The sequence below is a fragment of the Antedon bifida genome, chromosome 5, assembly GCF_963402885.1.
Source record: "Antedon bifida chromosome 5, ecAntBifi1.1, whole genome shotgun sequence".
Taxonomy (NCBI): Eukaryota; Metazoa; Echinodermata; class Crinoidea; order Comatulida; family Antedonidae; genus Antedon; species Antedon bifida.
In genome coordinates this window covers 32,235,917-32,259,241 of record NC_136230.1, presented here as the reverse complement: position 1 = coordinate 32,259,241, position 23,325 = coordinate 32,235,917, and the positions used below count along the sequence as shown (strand labels likewise).

The 23,325-nt window shown below is 31.4% G+C and overlaps 2 protein-coding genes across 3 annotated transcripts in view; one reads left to right on the top strand and one right to left on the bottom strand.

The window, feature by feature from the left end:
* The window catches only part of LOC144843714 (gamma-aminobutyric acid type B receptor subunit 2-like), a 31,055-nt gene extending 8,306 nt beyond the window's left edge, over nt 1-22,749 (bottom strand). The window contains exons 1-6 of one of the 2 annotated variants that reach the window (XM_078700611.1): nt 22,611-22,749; nt 15,411-16,138; nt 8,941-9,078; nt 5,229-5,399; nt 4,479-4,583; nt 2,770-2,835 (exon numbers count right to left, since the gene is read on the bottom strand). In XM_078700611.1, the coding sequence (XP_078556737.1) occupies nt 2,770-2,835; nt 4,479-4,583; nt 5,229-5,399; nt 8,941-9,078; nt 15,411-15,701 (771 nt within the window). In that variant the 5' untranslated portion in view covers nt 15,702-16,138; nt 22,611-22,749. Of the gene's footprint in view, nt 1-2,769; nt 2,836-4,478; nt 4,584-5,228; nt 5,400-8,940; nt 9,079-15,410; nt 16,139-21,874; nt 22,007-22,610 lie in introns of those variants that run through there. The other variant, XM_078700610.1, reaches the window with a different exon arrangement.
* The window catches only part of LOC144843724 (glycine receptor subunit alpha-2-like), a 39,937-nt gene continuing 38,548 nt past the window's right edge, over nt 21,937-23,325 (top strand). Inside the window, exons 1-2 of the mRNA XM_078700634.1 lie at nt 21,937-21,997; nt 22,119-22,232. The gene's annotated coding sequence lies outside the window, so the exon portion shown is untranslated. The remainder of the gene's footprint in view (nt 21,998-22,118; nt 22,233-23,325) is intronic.

Here is a 23,325-nt window from a genome sequence, read left to right as displayed (position 1 = left end):
CAATGTTGCAACTGAGTACAGGCAAACCTTATGGGAGAAGGAATTTTCTAAGGTATACGTTTAGGCGGCAATTTTCTCTATATTTACGAATAACATCACATTCATTTCCAGATCATTTTAAAAGGTGTTCATTTTGTTTATAAAGAAATTAATTATTGTATTTATTGGAAAATAATATTGAAACCAGCAAATAATGTAGTTAGCATAATTAATGTTCGTAAGTATATCAAAACAGCATTGATTTTCTGCAGATGTTTATGAACGTTTGACTGCAGATTTTTCAATACAAACATTGGTTTAACATTACAAAAACAGTTAAAGAAGATTTTTTTAAGACATGTTATTATAAACCTCATGTTATCGACAACCGAGCAGTTAATTGAATAGATACGGTAACATAAAACATATATTATAATCGGATATCAACAATGTGTTACACATTTTATGGATTACTTAGTTATTAAAAGATCAGACAAAAATGACATTGTATAAAAACAAAAAAGCATAGTCCATGTCTATGAATAATTATAAAAAAAATCCGTTTCAAATCGTAATTATGTCGGACAAAATGTTAAGAGATACACCAGTAAGGGTTAGGAGAAATGGCCATAACAATTTCCAATAATCGTGATTAAATTCTATGCGGTCCACCAGCAAGAAGGGTTCGACCCGGCTCGGCGTTTCGTGAATAACATAGTTCACAATTTGTTTAAGTAATGCAATTCCATATTTATGTTGATTCAATGAAATTAAATGTATTAAAACGTTAATGAGTATGAGAAATAATTTGTTTTTGTCTCGTAAATGCGTTTACATAATTTTATAAGTTGCATTATTATGACTTGAAATGACATTTGAATGTGTGTTAATTATTCTAATATAATTTCTACTAATAATACAGCCTTACGTTTATATTATTTAAGATAAGATTTATACTTTAAAATGTTTAATTTCCTTTATACGATTCTCTTGATTGTTAATAAAAAGGTCGATCGTATACACATTTTTACAAGAAATATGGTAGATTGAATTGTTATACTAACTTTAAGATAATTGTATACTTTCCATTCAGGTTTAGAGTTAAGGTTCGAATCCTCTTTTTGCTGACATGATCTTATCTTAGCTAATAACGATGTTTGCCCCTTATTGTGGGAAAACGAATCTCTGTATATCCACCCATGGCTACGGGCTGGAGGAATTATGGTAGCTTTACTGGGAGATATAATAATAATAAGATTTGCATTCTATTCGGGATTTGGAATAAAAAAAAAATAAAAAACACTAGTTGAGAATTGTTAAAAACAACCTAATTACCAAAGTTTGTTAACGTCGTTATTACGTAGACAATAGCAATACAGCTTTGTTGAACTTGGTTATAATCATCGAAAGTCAATACTTGGGGTAAATTTATCAGTCATAGTAATCTATTAGGAAGCCGTAAGGTTATAAACGAACTTTTAACCTATAATAATTAAACAGTTGTATACCTCTTGTTAGCATTATGTTTTTATAAACGTGCGGAAATTAAAAGGGGTTTTCAAAATTTATTTCAGCTGTTAATATTTATTTTTCCACAGGATATAGAAAGCTTACTTATGATGCTTGTGTAAAATGTAAATTAAACATTTTTGTAGAAAGATTGGAAAATAGTTTGGATATGCATTTGCTATGAACCTGGTCTCTGACATTGTTATTAAACCGTAATACTCAGCGTAAATTTAATAACATTATTGTAACATCCAAATCCCAGAAGTACTAATTATTTATACTCATGGGTGGGAAGGTGAATCATATAAGTACCGCATAGGATTTATAGCATATGATGCCTCCAGTGATATTTCATCAGCTAAATGGATCCCCACTTGCTGTTATTAATAATTGATCAGCGTTATACGATCGAAACCAGTGATGTTTAATTCGTTGTAAATAGCCAAGGGAAATGCTGCTATAAATGGCTGTACTTTCATTCTCAAAACTCTCTGAATTGGAGGGTGTGAAAGGTAAAACAAAAATCAACATATCTTGTTTTAGCACATGGCTTACTACTGGATCTTTTAACATAAACATAATGAAACAAATAATAGACAATGTATAGTTAGATATTTGTCACTATGAGTTTTAAAATACCCCGTTTCATTATTCACTAAAATATCTTGATATGATGGTGATGATGATTATGATGATGATGCTGATGTTGTTGATGATGTTGATGATGATGGTGTTGATAATGATGATGTTGATGATTATGATGATTATGATGATGATGTTGACGATGATGTTGATGATGATGATGTTGATGATGATGTTGATGATAATGATGTTGATGATAATGATGTTGATGATGATGTTGACGATGATGATGATGATGTTGACGATGATGTTGATGATGATGATGATGATGACGATGATGTTGATGACGATGATGTTGATGATGATAATGATGATGGTGTAAGTGATAGTATAATCAGAATGAAAGTTAGGATTAAATTAGCCATTGAAAAAGTTCTTTTTAAAAATAGAATACCTATTATTTGCTACCGTGTTTAATAACTTGAACAGAACGATGTTGACAGAACTGTTCTGAGCGGCGCCAAACTAATCTAATATAATGGGTTTCTCCTTTGTTGTGTGGACAAACACTATTGTCATTTATTCTGTTTTTTTATTGACAACTACATAAATTATTAATGTAGAATATATTCACAATATTGTCATTTATTCTGTTTTTTATTGACAGCTACATAAATTATTAATGTAGAATATATTCACCTCACAGAACACCTTTCTTGCCTCTTTTTGACCAAACGTACCAATAATTATTCGACGATCTTGTTCCTGTCAAAAACAAAATTGAAATTTAAAATCACAGAATGTACCTACATTGCTATAGGCCTAAGTATATTCAGTGTTTTTTTTTTTAGAATTATTTATTGATCTAATGTATTTTAATAGAAAGAAGCATGTTTAACTTTTAATTTAAAAAGACTGCCATGTTATATTTCTCAAAACATAATAGAATTTGATTCCCTTTTAATATGTGAGGTTAGTCTTGTTTTAAATCGCTTACGTTTTGCCTCCGAAATGTCTGTCTTGCAATATTACATTTATAAAAACATCACAATCTGTGTATAATATCAAAATCAGTACAAACTAATTAGTACTGAGTACTTATAATAACATTATTATCGAGGCTAAATTGTGAAATCTATTACACTACACGGTAGTTGGTTAGAGCGAGTTACTATATTGAACGCAAGTGGATATTGAAGCTTGAGGCGTTAAAACGCACGTTGAGTGAGGAGACTGGGCCAAAGGCTAATCTTGTGTATTTTTCGGTATGATCAACGAACTAGATGAGATTGATCGTTTAAGACAAGTAACGGGATATTAAATATTCTATATAATAACTCAATTATAAATTTATCATTCTTACATACATTGGTATTCGAAGTAGGCCTATAATTGTAGATAAGGGAATCATAGCTGTGTCTTTGTAACATCATCGTTGTTGAATCGATTTTTTTCTCCTTTATTTTCATTCTAATCTCTGTTGCCACCATTAATACCGGCGTATTTATTTTTAGATTTATAATAATAGTAGACCTAGTATGGAATCTTTCAATTGTATAATTCTATTTCATTCCATAGAATCCGTTTTAAAGTAATTTTAACTCTGTGTACCGATTTTATATATTTTTTTTATTGATCTCTTTGTATTTTCAAGATTATTGTTATTTTATAGTTCCTAATGTTTTTGCTATTGCCAATTGTCTGCAGTATATAACAGTAACGAGCACACTAACTGGTATTACTTCCGAGTACTGTATTGTTATTCAAACCTGGAGCTGTCGTTAATTTTTTCATGGTGATTTCCAGAGCAATTGAGTCACACGCTTATACAAACATTTGTTGTTGTTTAATTTCTCTTCAGCAAAGTGCTCATCAAAGCAAATGCAATAACATTGCTTCAAAATCTACAGTCACTTCACATTGACTATCAACCGTATTGATTAATTCTTCTTTCTCAAATTCTAATATCCGTTGACATAAGCATAATATTAGGAATATTATCTTAATTATAGTTTGTTTTAGAGTGATAACATAGTTTTACTGTTAATCTTTGAATTCCGTTTGTCATTTTCTATAAAGTTTTTTTTTAGATTCACTTAAACGATATTGGTTTTTGTTTTTCTTTACGCATTATTATTACGTTAGAGATCCAACTATAATGAATAGTTATAAAATACAGATTTTATTATCCTTGTTAAGACTTTGTTTTGGATCACTACATGGCTGCTAACCATCTCTGTGGTATTAGAGAACCTTTCGTTTTGGATCACTACATGGCTGCTAACCATCTCTGTGGTATTAGAGAACCTTTCAATTCTTAAACACGCTTCACTAGAAGCAACGAGTAATTAAACAAGTCTGTTACCAGCTGGTTCGGTTAAGCAATGATGAGTTATTTTATTTCTAACCTTTATTTTGTCTAGTTCCGCACCTGGGTCATCCACAAATGACGCTTTTGTTGCGAATTCTACAACACCAGTTGACTCAATTAGGTTGATTATCTCTCTTGCAGCCTGAAAATAATGCATAGCTTTAATTCATTGTGCAGTTTGAGTAATTCTATAAAATATACAATAGCTCAAAACAAACTTTCTTGGTTTAGAAAGTTGTATACGTGTAAAAGTGTAGAGGACATTTTCAGATAATTCACTATAATGCTGAAGAATTATGAAAAAAAATGTACCCATAATTTTGGTCGGAATAATAAATAATGGCTTTAAAAATCTATTCTGTAAATGATGGTAATTTATTTAGTATTAGAATAAGTAGAATATTTTAACTAAAAAAAACACTTTCCATGCGCAGAGGAAAATGAAACTTGTTATTAAGGCATGTCCTTCTTCTTGTGAGTAATAATGCATTCAAATTGTTTGATAGGCATAAACTATACAAGGAAACATTTTTCGGAAATGGAATGTTATAATGTTTCTCTTTTTTCATATAAAAATTACATGTCAATGTAAATTTCTTCTTCTAGCATCATATTTCTATTAAGTGCGTGATTGATGAATGCATAAGGAAACGGTTCGTTACTCTAAATCTGATAAATCGAAAACTCTTAATACACGTGTAGCCGGATAAACGGATCTTCTAGAAAATAAATATCCGTTCAATTTAATGCAAAGTTAGAAGAAGATGAACGAATTAAATGAACATACAAGTGAGTAAAATTCAATGTCGTATGTCAGGCTGGCAACTGTTGTCCAATTGAAGTGAACTAGTAAAGCTCCAAGCGCACTTCCTTGCGATGTGTCGGGGGAAACAGTTCTGAAAAACGTTGGGTAAAGTTCTCGTTTTGACAGGGCTACGGATGTAGAGGCATAGGATAACTGCAAGAAGAATGTAAAATACAATAGGTATACTTTAATACAATGTACATAATAATAATGGTATTAAAAACATCATATAGTACTAAATATCACTCTCATTTTTAGCTTTTGTATCCACATATTCTATTGACTTTACATATTCTGGAAATCAGGTCTAATGTAAGATATTACATTAAAATCATTATGAGCAGCATTTGAGGCAAGCGAGAGAATCGTAATATGGCGGTTGTGACGATATTCGGTTGTTTGTATTCAAAACAATATTGATGGTAATGATGAAATTACTGTCGATTGACCAACAGTGAACCGTACTAAGAATTTCAATTTACTGGGGACAGAATTATACCTCATCTATCTAATTATCGGATGAGATACAATTAATTCGGATTACGTTGGTTAATATTATAGTGGCTGAGAGGAGTTTGTAGCATAAGTGTACTTGGTAATGACATACCGCGTTATAATCAAAATAGATATTTCACACGTTTGTCGAATTACCAGTTACAGTTGTCAATCATGTTATCAAACTAAAATCATCATGTTATCAAACTAAAACCATCATGTTATCAAACTAAAGCCATCATGTTATCAAACTAAAACCATCATGTTATCAAACTAAAACCATCATGTGATCAAACTAAAACCATCATGTTATCAAACTAAAACCATCATGTTATCAAACTAAAACCATCATGTTATCAAACTAAAACCATCATGTTATCAAACTAAAACCATCATGTAATATAGTATTTCAAGTTTCATAAACCAAAGTTATGGCAATAATATTAATCCTAAATACTTGGTTTAATATCATTGTAATTAAATGTTCTTAATAATGAAAAATAAACTCAGTCTTTTTTAAATGCTGTTACTACTGAAAATCTTGAAGTAGCATTTATTTCACTTGATTGTGATAACGTGTAATAAGTAATATCTGAAATTATTTTTAGGTTCAATCAGTGGTCATAATAAGATGATCATTTCTGTTTTTAAATTGTTTGAAATAAGAAACTGATTGCGTTTCTATTTGTTTCATAGATTTACTACTATTTTAAATCAATCAACTGCACGTTCAAATTGATTGTGCTGTTATGACGTCAGTAAACCTCAAAGGAATACCCAGAAAATTACTGAAATAACGTGTTATTGAGAGAAAATCATTTGCGTCTGACATTTTTTTAATCAGGAATGTTATGTTGTAAAAATAAAGATTCGTGTCTAATAATTCATATTTTATAGTAATAAATAAATAAATGCTGATATCATGTAACGAGAAATTATTTTAGACAAGCCTATTTCAATTTGCATTGACTAACTAAACTTATACGATGAGTTGCACACAGATTCGAACGTACACAATCGAGTCAGTGCAGATTATTCCGCAAGAATTCGCACGCATGAGTAAGATTGTAGTGTTCACAAAAGAATGAAATAACCTGCGACCGTCCTACTATTTTGTTTATAATGTATATTTGATGCATTGGAATATAAATAGCGTTGTAAAATACAACAATACTGTTGATAATTACAGCAGGGTTGATATTAAATCCAATTCTGATGGCATTAAAGTGAAACCTCGCTTCAAATCAAGATTAGGCTGAATGCCTACGACAAATATTAAGTTCTTAAAGACATCGTTACGGTTTAAATTTAGTACATTGATTAGTGACTTATAGTTTATTATACCAATCATTCTTTCATTTGACCATTTAAATTACTGAAAGCCAAGTAAAATTGTCAGTTTTTGTTCCGGTTCACTAATATTATACAATTATTTTACTGAATAATGACTTAAAAACAAGTTAATCAAATGAATATTTATAGTTGTTTGTGTTGTTTCTTTTAATAGTATAAGAGAACTTTTCAAACTAAAACCATATCATTGTTTGAACAGTAGACTAAATTATTGTTACTGCTCTGATTAATAAATTAAAAATCGCCCACCTTTTATCAGTTTATCTCTGCTCCTAAATAAATGTTGTTTAAATTAGTTTAAAACAAAATACAAAGGCAATCTTGAACATGAAAAGATAACTCTTATCACGTTCTGTAAATGAGGTTGACAAAACTAGGGTTGACAGATGTAAAGATTAAAATTATGAAACTATTGGAAAGATCACATTTACATTTTGGGCTGAGAAATCAACAGAGATGGTGATTCATCATATCTGGTTTTAAAGCTTTTTCTTGGACACACAGACGATCAATAACTGGGAAATCAAAATGTACATTCATGTGTATTATTTTACTTTTATAAACATTATTTTATAATTTAGTGAAGTTTAAACAGTTTACAAGACTTAGCAAAAAGTAAATTGTATAAGCAATACCGCATTCCTCGGGCAAAATACTCTCAATTAGAGTCATAAGAGTTGGTCAAGATATTATTACTAAATTAAAACGAAATGTAAGACAGAATTATGAACATTTTATAACTGCTTGCAATTATTTCTTGAAATCTTGTGCATGATATTTGATTGCAGGAAAAGAGTAATTAGGTTGTACAGAGGTTCTTTATATCAAAACAACATTGAAAGTCATGTAATCAGTGAATGAAACAAGATATTGATGTTGATTTGTCAATTAATTACTAGCAACTTGAGAAAAAACATTTTGTTACGGAGAGATTTAAAGACTTTAATCATCACACTTTTAACAATTGAATTATGTTATTCAACAAATGAGTTTTTCACTTCTCGCGTAAACCTTTCACTCACACCGTATTTTACACATTTTAACTTTAATTAGTACAGTAGTTTTGAAATATTCGCACTAGTGCCAAATGAATTAAATTTATAATCAGTGTACTGCATGTACATGTATGTCTTAACTATCCACATTAATAAAGAAATATCGTATAACTATGATGGCCGGAGTGTGAACTCAAGTTTACATTCTGCTCCGTTTTCTGCTAATAACACGTATGCCTAAGTAATACAAATATTATAGTCACTTTCTTTCCATTAATTTTCATTTCCATAAACTCATATAAAATAATGTACTGAAAATGCGCTTCCGTTTCTCTTGGTTCCAATCTTTCACTAATGTTGTCTTTTTTATATGGATAAGTTAATCTTTTTAATATTTTTCTGTTGATTTATTTTGTTATAGTTATAACACAGCTGGCACAGGCAAAGTTATTAACACATTGAATCAGAGTTCAGTGCAGCTAAATGGTCCTGGTCACTTACATGGTTAACTTCTGTACAAAAAACGCAAACATGCTGGGGCTTCTTTTATTATTATTATTATCAATATTATCAACAGATAAATATGTAAAGTAAAAACTTAAAAACACATAAACCTAAAGATCTGTTAGAAATGTTTTTTACAAAAGTCATGTGCCAATGAAACGGATAATGTCTGTGGCGTGTGTTAAAGCAAGTTCGAGTGTAAAAAAATAAAATAATTACAATTCCACTGATTCATAAAGTACATTATCTTATTATTTTAAACTCGATTAATGTTTTCCATCCAAGGAGTATGGGAATGTATATCTGTATATTCCTGTATCTGTTTCAATGTTAATCGTGATACTTACCATTACGACGTTCCAATAGTGTGTGATAGTAGCTACATGTTTCGATACTTCAGAGCAAGAGCATCCTAAGAGTATCTTCATCGGAGGTTTTCGGTAAAATTGGTCAAACAAAGCATCAGCACCAATTCCAGTGTCACACTGTAACGACAAACAGACAATTTCAACTAATCTTATCATTTTATTATCTAGGTGACGATGTATGTCCCACGTGAACTTCTATTTAATACGTTTAGTTGTTGATTTGGTTTGCTTTTAGGTAATTGAGTCAGTGGAATTATTGATAATAGATATACATGTTAGCATTGTCACCAAATTACCACGCAGAAAGCTTGACATTGTAAGAGAATATCAAGGTATATCACAGTATCATTATTTAAGTTTAAACGTTGATTGTATCGACGTCGAACGGAAACTCAATGTTCAACATTTACTCTGAGTTTGCTCGAGGGAAATTTTAATAACTGAGATTTGTTTCATTGTCGAATCCATTAATATGAAACGACCTTGTAACGATAGAAATAATTACCCAACTGAGAGTGAACAAAATACGATGATGTGAATGATAATTAGCAATATACAAATATTTCAGTTTTTCAATATATCAAAAATATCGAACGATACGAGACAAATAATAAAAAGCATAGCTTTTATACTATAAGAATACTCACATAACAGAACATAGTCCCAGATTTATTAATTTCTTTAATGAAGAATTATCTAGTGAAATATAGTTTAGCATTTAACTTTAAAAGGTACCTTTAAAACATTGGAAGCCCGAAACGATGTTTGAAAGAAGTACAGAAAATAGTAAATCATAAAAATAAAATAGAAACACATTTTTAACAAAACTATGTGTAGCAGGTCAAAATAAGGACAATACGTGGCAGAATTCAAGAAATGAATCTAAATGCACGGCATTAGTTGATTTATCGCAGGAGACCGAGGGCTAAAAATGTTCATACCGCTCACCAGCACAATCTTCGAACGAATGAACATGAAAAGAAATGATCTACAACTAATCGTAGCATATTTAATGGTTTACTATTAAGAACATGGCAGAAACTAAGGCCCCTTTGCCCTTGATATTAATGTCAGGTTGAGTATTGGTTAATTACTTAGTTTTAACATATTGACTAAATGCACAAAATGTCTCATTTAGAAACCTTACACGTTGAACCAGAAAACGTTGATGACTACAAAATGGACGTCATATTAATTTATTCGACGATAAAACTGTAAAGAAAACTTGAAGGCATACATTTGATAGCCTACGTCACTATAATACTGATAATTAGCCCTACCATTAATTATAGTATAGCAATTAGACAAATTTATGTTTACTTATTTAGAATAATAATTTGAAAATACAAGAAAAAGTCAGGGACAGAGTTTTTATTTCAATAAAAATGAATTTGTTTAAATGTAATAACACCGCCCTCTAAAGGAAAGTTTGATTACGATTATTTTTAATGGAATTTCTATAGTGATAAATCATATTTAATAACTAATTTGCTGTATATTGGACATTCGATTGAACTTAGGTCTAATAAGCATGTATGTTAACACTAAACTTGACCCAACCCATTATTTCAATTTAAAGATAGCAAATCATTTGATTCAAACTGAGTTCAGTATAATAATTCATCTAAAAAAATTGATAGCAGAAATAGACCTGCATAAACACATGACCTTAATTTAAGCCATGCTGTCCTTTAGTTCGTAAAGAGCATTTCAATTATTCTTCAATTCGTAAATTATGCCGGCAAAGAAATGCGATCCAAATTGTTATTAAAATCTGAATGAGGTGGAACCTTACCATATAAAACAAATCGATTGAGAGCAAACTTTGAATTGGTTTCTTCATGTCATAGGTTTGTTCCTGAGAGTTGTATGGAAATCTGAGGACATAGGCCCAAGAGATGACATACGGTATGTTGTGTTTGTAATTTCATCTATAATATTTAGTTTAAATACACATTTTTGAAATTGTTGAAATGCGATATTAGGAGTTTTAATACAGCATACAGAAGAATCCTGTAATTTAGTTGGATGTTTCCTCATGTAATTAAACTCAAAACCTTTTTAATTCATGTGGTAATGCTATAAGTAATCGATGCAAATCATATCTGTTTCCTAACACAATTCGTTCTTATTGCGGTTATCTAAACACTTGGTAATTCCACACATGGCAAGGGACTGTGCTAGTTTGTAATTCTACTTCTACCAAATGTGTAGGCATATAACCTAGTATTGCTGGGTACGTTGAAACGTATATTTTTACTGCTAAAGTTCTTTTTAGTATTAGGCTGTATGAGCCTACCGTCATACAATATAAAACGTATTAACGAATTAGCAAATTCCGATTTTTAATTCTGTGATAATTTGTAAATTCCTACACAAAAGAAAGGAAGGAATCATGAATACGATTAACAATACCACAAAAGCTCATTTGGTTTCTAGAAGTATTTAGCAAGTTTCCGTCACTTCTCATGGGAAATCAACATTTTTGCACGCCATTGCTGATGAAGATAATGTACACATCGGTAAAGAGACACGACTAATGATGGGGTAAATTAGTACATCAATGATCTACATCTAAGGAGACTAAGTAAAGATGCTATATTGTGTAGAAACCTTTCAGTTTGAAAGGTAACTTATTTACAAACCGTCTATGAACTGAGTTGTTTTAATATCTCAGCAGGCAATAAACCTCCATAACATTGTGTTCACATTAATCGTATCTGTCCCAACAATACCGTGTTATTGTATGGCAAATGAAGAAAAAACTGTTCATCTGTTACTATACAACTCAACTACGTGGATTGAGTCAACATTACGACTAATTCAATTTGTAATATTAACTTTCGACCTGCCATATGTATGTATATTCATTATTTTTTAAATGTGTTCACGTAAAGACCGTAATTAATTTGTAAGATTTCTTGTTGCTATGTTTCGGAAATTAATTTTTAGCGATAGACACAATAACGTAACATGGAGTTCTTTTATGAACCCGACAGAATGTCGCTGTATGAACACAATAACGTAACGTAGAGTTCTTTTATGAAACCGACAGAATGTCGCTGTATGGACATGTTAACATCGTGCTTTGGAATTATGTCAAGTTCTTTAATGAACAAAAATAATAATATATATGTATGTATATGTATGTATGTATAACATACAGTTTGATAGTGTAGACAGAACTTTAGACACATTTTCAAACCGAGATTCGTGCATATATGTATAACAGTGGCAAAATGTACGAGATGTTCAAAAAATAACATTTAGATCAAGAAAGCTAGACATTATCATCAAAAGACGCTAGCTGTATAATGTTCAAACATACAGCGCATCTTGCAGCCACATCTATACTCGAATGCTCCTCGTATCATCACGTTGTATAGTCTCTACCTGAATGCTCTGAGATTTATCATCTCGTTTAATATATCCTTGATAGTTAATATCTTCTTAAGAATACTTGTACTTCTTTTAATTATGATAGTAATGCATTTTATGCTATCCCTTGTGAATAATAAATGCGTGTCCTGATAGTCAACTTCTTAATGTTAGTTCAAAAGGTAACAATGTAGACTTTAGTTCTTCAATATAGAAAGTACAAATGGATATTCTGCACGAATTCACTGTTGATATCAATACTATTTTAATATTATTTAATATTAGTACAAAAACATAATATTTAACGATTCATTTAGAATCACTCTGCATCATAATTATACTACAACATTATAGATAATAAGTATCATAGGATGCACACTATTGATGAAAATGACACTAAACCTACTATTCGCCGTTTTCTTAACCTCTGACACTGGTAAACAAATAAAAACGAAAGAAGGTTGACTATCATTTAGTTTCCATGATTTTGAATATCGTTCTCAAATTTTCAAATTCAAGATTCCATGTTGTTATCATTACTTCATTACTTCACGACGAATCCTAAAACAACACCTGCCCGATGTACAAAGAACTACCGGCGACTATTATCGATTATCAATGATACTTCAAAGCCTCTATCATTTATTTAAACCATCAATTCCTCTCATTTTACTGTATTTTTGTAAATTCTCTCTGCACCATAGTTGACGGTTAGGACACTGTGTTTTTATATTATTTTAATATAAATTATTCTCTTTAAACTTCGTTCAATCATAACACTTATCTCAACACCTGATGTCATTATTCTGCTATGTATCAAACCAATAACACTGCTATGCGTATTTCAATCGTACATACGCGTAAATTGCTTTGCTTAGTATCGATGTAGTCATCATCTTAACAATCTGACGTAATAAACATAATCAAGTATATTGTATATCTATTTATTTTTTATTTTATTTATTTCAACAATATTTTACGAGGATGATCCATCCAGCCGAAGCTGATCATTAGGGACCCTCCTAGAACAATTCAATTAAAATATAATTTATAAAATAAAGCGCAAAACAATTAGAATAAACAATTAAATGAATTAAAATAAATTGACCATCTCAGAAGAAAAGATAGGAAAAAAGAAAGGAACTAAACAAGAAGATGGTTGTTGAAATTACTAATTGACCATCTCAGAAGAAAAGATAGGAAAAAAGAAAGGAACTAAACAAGAAGATGGTTGTTGAAATTAAATTGACCATCTCAAAAGAAAAGATAGGAAAAAAGAAAGGAACTAAACAAGAAGATGGTTGTTGAAATTAAATTAACCATCTCAGAAGAAAAGATAGGAAAAAGAAAGGAACTAAACAAGAAGATGGTTGTTGAAATTAAATTGACCATCTCAGAAGAAAAGATAGGAAAAAGAAAGGAACTAAACAAGAAGATGGTTGTTGAGTAGGAATTTGAAGGAAGTTTAAGATGAAGCAAGTCGGATATGTTTTTTAGACCAAAGAAACATTTCACTCAAATTGGTTAATATCTAAATCGTAAATATATAGATTGTATTGAGAAAATAAGTACACTATAGTATATTTTGTGACATAAAGCCACCTAGTGCAAGCACAACAGTTAGTGCCTATATTCCCTACGCAATGGAAATAAAGTATAAATACAAAAGACACACAGGAAAATGGTCCGGTGTGCAGCTTTAGTATAGAAGTTCTAAATAAATCTCATTTAAACGCCAAGTCGTCGATTTAATAACGTTGTATTAGGCATAATGTATAATAGGTTGTTTAAGTCCTTAAAGAAATTGAGTACAATAAAAGAAAAATCAACAACACTACGATATCACAAAGGGTATTCTATTATGAAGACTGGTGTACATTTCACATGTTCAAAAAGGTTTATGGAAACTGTCTATGGAAAATTATTACTTCTGCTAATATCGATTTGTTGTCTGAACGTATAATATTGTAATATAATAATATATAACATTTATCTAAATTAATACTGTAATATATTATTTAAATATGATTTTACGTGCTTGGTTTAAGTAATTTAGTACATAAATTCGTGATAGAGTACTGTGACCCGAAGGTAAACGATACGATGTAATGAGGAGCGTACAACTGTTTATTAAGCAGGTTGAACATGCATTATATATATTATTGATATCCAGCTGCTTATTAATATACTTCGTAAATATAAAATGAACTTGGTTTGTTTTCTTAAATAATAAACTGGAAGGACGTCTATTATGCGGGGTTTTATGTGTTGAACAGAAATCATGGGTTTATTTTAAAAAGTATAATCATCCAATTTTATTCGTACATAATTAGCTATAAATCGAGCGCGGCAGTTACACGTTTAGCCTGCAGTGGTGCCTTCTTCAAACCATTTCAAAACTGTAGCAATGTATTATGTTTGTATTGGATGTAGTTTGAGGCTTTAGGGTTCTATACATCACCTATATTTTCAAACTGTACACGTAAATGCACGAATGTTAACCAGTACTATCCCTAAATTCACGTAAACGTATAGCAATGATGGGCAATTTTAATATACCTGTTGTGATGCACGTGCGAAGGATTTCTCGTCACAATGACCGACTGACCCTTTCTGAACTTGCCACCACATGATACCATACGTTATGTAACGTACTTAATGTTACTGAGTAGACTAACTTAACGGGATACCAAATTTCATGTAACGTACCCAGTGGTATTGAGTGGGCTAAATTAACTTGACAAGTGAAGCGAGCTGACGGTAATAGGACACCAACATGTTTATTCAGAAGTAACAAAAATTTATATCAAGTAAAGTAAAAGAAACTAATATATATAGGGATATCAGTTTGTAATCTCGAGTGCGGAAACCGCGCATTATGTTACTTCAGTGATCCCGCGTAATTGCGTGCGTAACACGTTGTCTGGGGAATCAGCTATTCATACGAATACGTACAAATGGTTGCACTAGTGACAATGTACACGTTTACGACCATTTAAGTTGACAGATTATTATGTTAGACGTACTTTAGTTTTAAATGAAATATTGAAAATAATTACAGAAAGGATTACCTCGGTGTCATTATGAAACATGCATAGTACAAATCCATCAGAACTACTCTGCTCGTTCACTAAATCCAGGGCATACCGTGCAGCTTCTAATTCTGAGCGACCTCGCACTGAGTGAAATCCCTTCCCTTTAAGTGGAAACAAACCACCAATATATATCCTTTTCATGTTAGTAACCATTCCTTTCGTTCCACAATAAGTATTATCAAAGTGTGCAGTGATTGCCAACACACCATTAGGTAAACACGGAACAAAACAGCAAATAAGCAGCCATATCCATATTGTACTCTCCATAATTATCCCAATAATTGTGTGTATAAAAGTTTCATTTAAATTGACTGATTTTAGAATCTCAAATCCTTCTTAAAGATCAGTGTTCGAACCAATGTTTGATCATTCTTCTGACTGCGTGAACCGCCAATGCTTTCCCTGGGCTCATTCTTAAACTGCCGTTCGTTCTCGTGTCATCATAGCTAGAGGTTGATTTTGTTTGTTGACGGCAAGAGATAAACGCATGAATGTTTCGATCAATTCAGTAAGCAAACTGTCGGGTATTCAGCTACCTCATTCTCGCCAAATATACGTTATATGTGCGTGTCAACTTTACGTTCCCCAAACGAGTAGACCTAGTTTTATACAAGACGTGAACAAGTAGAAATTCGCTACAAACTCTACCTTCAGTGCATACATTTAGCTCCCGTAGGCATTGTTATTTCTTGTCGTCAACATATCTGAAATGAAAGAAAACGTTGTAAAACATTATAAATCAATTATATTGTTTCGTAGACATTTTCAACTCAATTATTTTTGGATGAAATGAAATAAAAATTCTCAAAAGAGTAGTCGTTAATCATGCTGAAATATTCTCTTCGAATACACTTTTCCTGTTAATTTGAAAGTATATTGTAATACGTTCAAAATGGAAACAAGAACGATACTTGTTTAGTTGGTTTTGACACATGATTGTGGTTCACTGAGCCTATATAAGCATTTTAATGCTTTTAATTATGCAGATACTTTCTGAATTGTGAATTACAAAATGTCCGTACTGTATTCAATGACGTCATCAGTAAATTTATAATCTTTTTTCTTTTTTATTTTAGTCAGTAGTATGTTTATATTTTGTATTAATATCAAATGAAATGGTTACCTAAAGACATGAAGTGAATATCAAATGAAATGGTTACCTAAAGACATGAAGTGAATATCATTCAACTTTTTTTGTGGAAGTTACTTATATTGTTAATTTCCTGGTGAAATTGTTTCTCTTTTTGTTTTTTGTATGATTTGTATATATGGATGTACTATCCGAAATAAAGAAAATGAATGAATGAATGATACTAAATATCATATTGCGCACTAGATGGCGTATAGATGTGATGTAAACATACTTTAAAACATACTTTTAGGTATGTTTGCATACAAAAGTGTCAATCCTCTTAATATTATTAAGGATGACATTTGTGTATATATGCTTGTAAATTCTGTGGAGGGTTACCTAATGTCAATTGATATGCTTCGCACACAATCAATTGCACCACGGATGAATTGGAATTGGAATAAAAATCCAATCAATAAACTTAATGATGATAATGTTGTTTACGGATTGTGACTTGGAATATACTGTACGCGGGGAAAACAGACAAATAGCAATTGGCATAAGAATGTATTAAAATATTAACAAATGAAAATGTATTCCAATTGAGGCGAGACATGTATTCGCCTGCCTGCAAAACGTGTCTCAAATGGTATGGCATTTAAATGTCAATTCTATTGTACTTAAGTGCGCAAAAAAGTTATTTTCTTCTTTTTTTAAAGTAAAATGGAGTCCTCTCTGTCTTATGTATGTTTCGTGTATTTCTTACATGTTTGGTCACGCCATGGATAGTTTACACATTAAAGTAGCAATTGAGTCGTGAAATCTGCTCTTAGTACCAATACTGTTTTTGTTATCATTGCATGGGTTTAAATTTATAAAATGGGTCATTTTATAATATAAAATGACTTTACCTCAGGCCTAGTTTTTAGCTTGTTCAGATGAGCTCGTAGAATGACGGTGGATTGAACATTCGTTACGTAGCAACGTATTAAATGAATTGTTTGAAGTAGATTAATAAGAGAGAGAGATGCGAACAGCTTCAAACAACGACCAAAATAAAATATAAATTAGAAGAAGAAATCGCTTGGACCAATACACTCAACTTAATTGTAACAAAAAGACGATAATAAGAGGGTTGTCAATAAATATACAATTGCAATGTTTGTATTAATCATTTAAGAAAATATAGTTTAGAAAAAAATCAAAGTGCATAAATAATCGATGTTACAATTTAATTAGAGCTTGTAATAATTATGTGATTGATATAATCAATGGAAAAAATAAATGTAACTAAACATACCGGATTAGTTTCAGTCGAAAATGTTATCTGCGTATATAAGAAACGTCACCTCACATAACGCACATGCGTAGTACCAACAATGTTACGAAAATGAAAACTGCGTAATAATAAGAAACGCCAATTCATATGACGCACATTCATTCATTCATCAGTAAAAAAATACTTCAATTTATTGTCATTTGCATATAAAATATACATATAAATTATATAGTACGGCACCTGCAGTTGTTTATTTCTTCGGTGGTCAGAAACACCTGGATATACACTCGCCATTCATTCTCTTTGTAAGACTAATCGGTAATTTAGGGAAATGGATGATATGCTTGTCCTAGTTGTTCAAGCATAAACAAACTCCTGATAGACCAATGAGATATAAAACATTGGAAAAAGGTAATTTAAATTAATGAGAAGCGTAATATGGTATAGAAATTAATAATGATGTTATATTGTTGCTATGATGACGGCCTTTAGATAGATTTTTTCTTCTAAAAGAAATCATAGGTCAAGTATAGACTAAAGAAATAGCTTTCAAGTGTCTCTGATGTTGAAAATAGAATTGAAGGAATATGAAAATTAAGAAAGCAGACTGGATAATAAAAGCTGACAGTATACATTAAACAATACAACCACTTTAACCCCACATAATTAAAACACAATCATCCTCAGCGATCCAATAGAAATACGACATAGGCCTACTAATCAAGTTACTGGTGTTGCCGTGTGATATTGACCATCACGATCAGGAACAGACTATGAATATACTACGAATGTATCTTAAGCAATGTACACATTTGCAGTTATTCAGTCATGCAAACCCACCAATATAATAGCCCGAATGTCGACAATAGAAAAACTATAAAAGATATAATTATCATCACTGTGTTCAAAATTACAAGCAATCATCAAAACAATTAACTAACCTCAGCATGCAGCACGTGTACTCTTATTTACCATCAAAGTATTGAACCCCGGATTATATCATTGTTTAGGAAGTAAGTCCTCACATACGCTTACCTGGCTACCGCGTGTTATTCAAACAGTAATTTAAACTAAATAGAATTTAGTAGGTCTAAACAAATTTGACATAACCACCATGTACATAAACCTATGTTAAGTATTATTTTTAAAGAGACACATTTTCCTGGTAGGTCTAGGTTCATGCATTGCAATAACAATCTCACCATAGTGTTTGGTTAATATAGCTTTCTTTTATTTCAATAAAAAATGACTAAGACACCCATCGTAAACATTAACAGTGAAATTTGGCATTTTGCATTACAAGATAACGAAATCGTAAATCCGGAATATAATGCATGAGCTGAAACGAATCTCGTCAAAATTGTGGTAATAAAATGTATTATTGCTGTAGAAACTACAACCTGTGCCGTGGACCATGACATTACAGATTTGTGTTTACTAGTGTCAATGTCTTGAAGTAAGAAATATTGTTATCGGTTTGTGGAATGAATGAAAGAACTAATTACCCATCAAGTTGATCTTGGCAAGGAAATCATTTTGATATTCATTTCAGTTACTCGATATCAATGTATACCTTTGCCTTCATTCATCAGCTGACTTATCTAAGATTAAACTGGCAATCTAGGCACATCTTACATGTTGCTGTAATTAGTGTAGCTTATAAAGCTTTGTAGCAAAAGGCCCTGAGGAGTTCATTTGCTGTTTTGTGTACATTATCAATACAAAAAATAGATTTAGTATATAGTGGTCTTTAGAAATATTTATCTGTTATGAATAAAGAATAGTGGGGGAGTGGAGGAGTGACGATGAATGAATGAACGAATGAACGAACGAATGAACGAACGAACGAACGAACGAACGAACGAACGAATGAATGAATGAATGAACGAACGAACGAATGAATGAATGGGGGAGTGGGGAGTAGAGCAGTGGCGGTGGAAGAGTGAATGAATGAATGAATGAGTGAGTATATTGTTAATTGAGATCGCCTCTGTCCAGATCAGTCGTAATATAATTAATCGAGACATCTTATCAGCATTTCCCCGACTATAGATTTGTATTTTGACAAATTAATAACACCAATAAGCCAGCCTAGAGTAGTGTTGGCAACTGTGTCGTATGACACGTTTTTAAATGGTGACGAAATGTTGCAATCTACTAACACATTCTCGCCGTCAGCGCGCCATACTGACATTCACTTTTTTTAAGGCAAAATTTAATGAATAATAGTTAATTTTAAATTCATGGATGAGTTTAAACCTATTCCTCAATTATTGTTAATCGAACTATGTATTTCAAGACAATGATATGAAATACGTTAATGTGGCATAATAATTCCAACTATGATATCACCGATTGATTAGTTTAGCCTGCTTTAAATACTGTGGTGATAAATTATTACGGTTTTATACTAAAATAAAATACTGGATAATTAGAACTCTAGAAGAAAATGGCTTCTGGAAAATCATTAATGTCCACAATGACTGGATTAATGAGCTAGTTACCGTTCTAAATGATGTACTTATTGCGCCTGATTTATCAGAAGGACGCATTTAAAAAAGGCGTCAATATTTTCTCTACAGCCAGAAGCAATACGTGCCATTTTAAAGTAACTATCCATTGTCAATTTTCTTAAAACTACATTCATCATTATGCTTGTTACAACTGAAACAATAGCATGGACATCCAGCATTAAAGCACATCACACATGTGACATTGTATAACTTCTAAAACTGCACTCGTGAAGCAATTTGAAAAGGGTCAAGTGTGTGTTCACATACTCATCTTTAAACGTCTGTGTAAGGTGCAAACAATGGTCTGTTATGTGGACTTGTGTTAAGTTTATACCAAGAGTTTGAACCAAATATGGTCACAAAAAGTGTAAATGCTATCAACATATCGATATTTTTTTGACACTTTTAAGTCTAAAGTTCTTAAATTGATTTAAGTTTGCCATTTTGTATGTTTCATGTTTTATATTTTAATGTGCTTTTAATTCTATATTTATATCTAAAGAGTTTTAAGGCATCCTGTAATCGGCGATTTTCGCTGTTGGATGTGGTTGAAATAAAATAAAATAAATAAAATAAAATAAACATTGTGTAAGTAACTGGTGTTTTCGAGTTTTTACTTTTTACAGTTAAGCTCAATTCCCACTAGAGACGATGCAAGCGAGGACAGTTTAGATAATCCATTTATTGTGATTGGTCAAATTAGTTGCGCGTATACGTTCTTGCGTTGCGTAGAAACCAAGCTTTAACACGCAAACGCCTGTGTGGTTGATGAACCAAGTGCACAAAAAGACACATAACCTTTTAACCCCATATTGTTGCTAACTATGATATTAACAATTTATTATAAATCCCATGTGAACGTACGATGTATTAATCACATAAAACATAGACGTAAAATAAGAGGAATGACACAGTCTCAACGTAATTGGAATACGAATAAGTAAGCCCAGTTGGCAGCAAATATTGATTTTTGATATGTATATGTGAAGACACATGTACATTGCCATTAGCAAATATATATATAACGGGTGGCGCTAATAATTGCCCGGAGGTGATTACCTATTCAATGAACTAGCAACTAGTGCGCAATGCCTGTCAATACTGCCGCAAGGTTCATTTATTGGGATATGTTATTTCCAATCAGTTTCAGAAACACGTTATTTAATATAAAATTTGGTTTGATCACAAAATCAAACAATAACAGCATTTTGTGCGTGTTAAAACATGTAACATTCATATTAAATCTTGCAATAAAAGGTCATAGGCCTAGACCAATGCTAGTAGCAGTAAACATAGAAGAGAATACATGCAGTGTTTAAGGACAAGTGAGTAAGTTTCCATTGAAACAAAATAATTAATTATAAGAAGAGACAAATTAAGATTTAAAAAGCTTCGTTTTCTCAGTAACGTGCTAAGTGCTAAGCAAGGTTTTTTTTAATAAAGGATTTGCAGTCGTAGTTCAATCTGTTCTCGACTTTGTAGTCAAAACAACACTTGAACCGTCGAATTTAAACATCTTAATTATATAATATGTTGAAACTCAGAGAAAACGAAAAATGTATTTAAACCATCTCACCTATAGAGTAGTGGTCTAGCTCTTTTCATTATTCGAAACTCTATCTCTTGTGAATAATGAATCAGGACCGGAACATACCATTGTCAAAACAGAAGTGCATTTAAAAACGGAAAAGAAAACACAGTGAGTTTTGTTGTGTAGATAGCACTCTTATTCTGTAAAACACAGATTGTACACAAATTCTCTCTTGTGTATATGTTTAAGCATATAAATTAAAGGCTGTACCAATGTTTTACTTTAACAGTTCGACGAAGTCTGTTCATCAGACCTGCCTACCAATATGCAAATTACGTCATGCATTCCTTTAAGTACTCACGATTAATGGCGAACAATACAACGTGAGGTGCTGAAAAGGCAGGTTAGTTAAATTCTAACTCATATTATCAAACATTTTAAACATTATGACAAGCGACAATGAAATTACGAATTGCAATATTAACAACAATCATAATATTATTACTATTATGATAATTCTATTGTACTACTGTTGCTATCGATAATATTAATATATGTTTATATATATACCTATACCAAGCTCATACAATTGAGCTTGGTATAGGTTTGTATTGTTATTATTAGATAATACTAATAGCAAATAAAGCAAACAATTAGATAAACACACACGCAAACGGTATTATTTACATCCAGTTCGACTAAATGTGCATGCATTAATATGAATGTTCGACCCTATGTATTGTTCCTAGTACGCATGTTAGCCTCTAATTAAAGACACTACCTTTATCCAATATGTTAAATCAATGTCCACGGTGAATAGTTTACGTAGAAAGCTGAACAAGTGCATTTGATATAAGTCGTTATTATATTGAATTTGTCCGCATCAATCGAATAGACATGCACTTTGGAATCACATAGCGATGCTAATATTATTGATCCAATTGGACGACTGGTTTCAAATGTACGAAGATGACACCGCGTACGCACGTCACCGTGGTATTCAGATACGCATATAAGACGATTAGAAGGAGTTGATTAAATTTGAAACCAAAAATTATGTTTACTTTAGGAAAGCAATAGTTCGCCATTGGGTTCGTTTAACACAATAATATATATAATCAAGTATTTAGGACGTTGTAAATACTGTATTGTACTATATTGTTTTAATATAATACGTAATTATTTGTATCTTTCAAAACCTGTTGGGAATAATAAAATATGAAAAAATTAGTTTTAGTGGTAGATTCCTTTCCATAAATGTGTTATTGATGCTTACAACGCATTTAACGCTAGCTGCACTATCAGGTCCAAGTATATCTATAAGTAATATTAATGATTGTAATATCACAGGTTATAACTCAAATTGACCGATCGAATTAGGATCCATCGCGAGTGAAACCTAATTGAGGGTCGTTGTTTAGTAATTAAACAATACTACTTCACACATAATCTCGTTAAAGAGCTGGATGCCATTGATTTGGCTGTTAAAATATTGA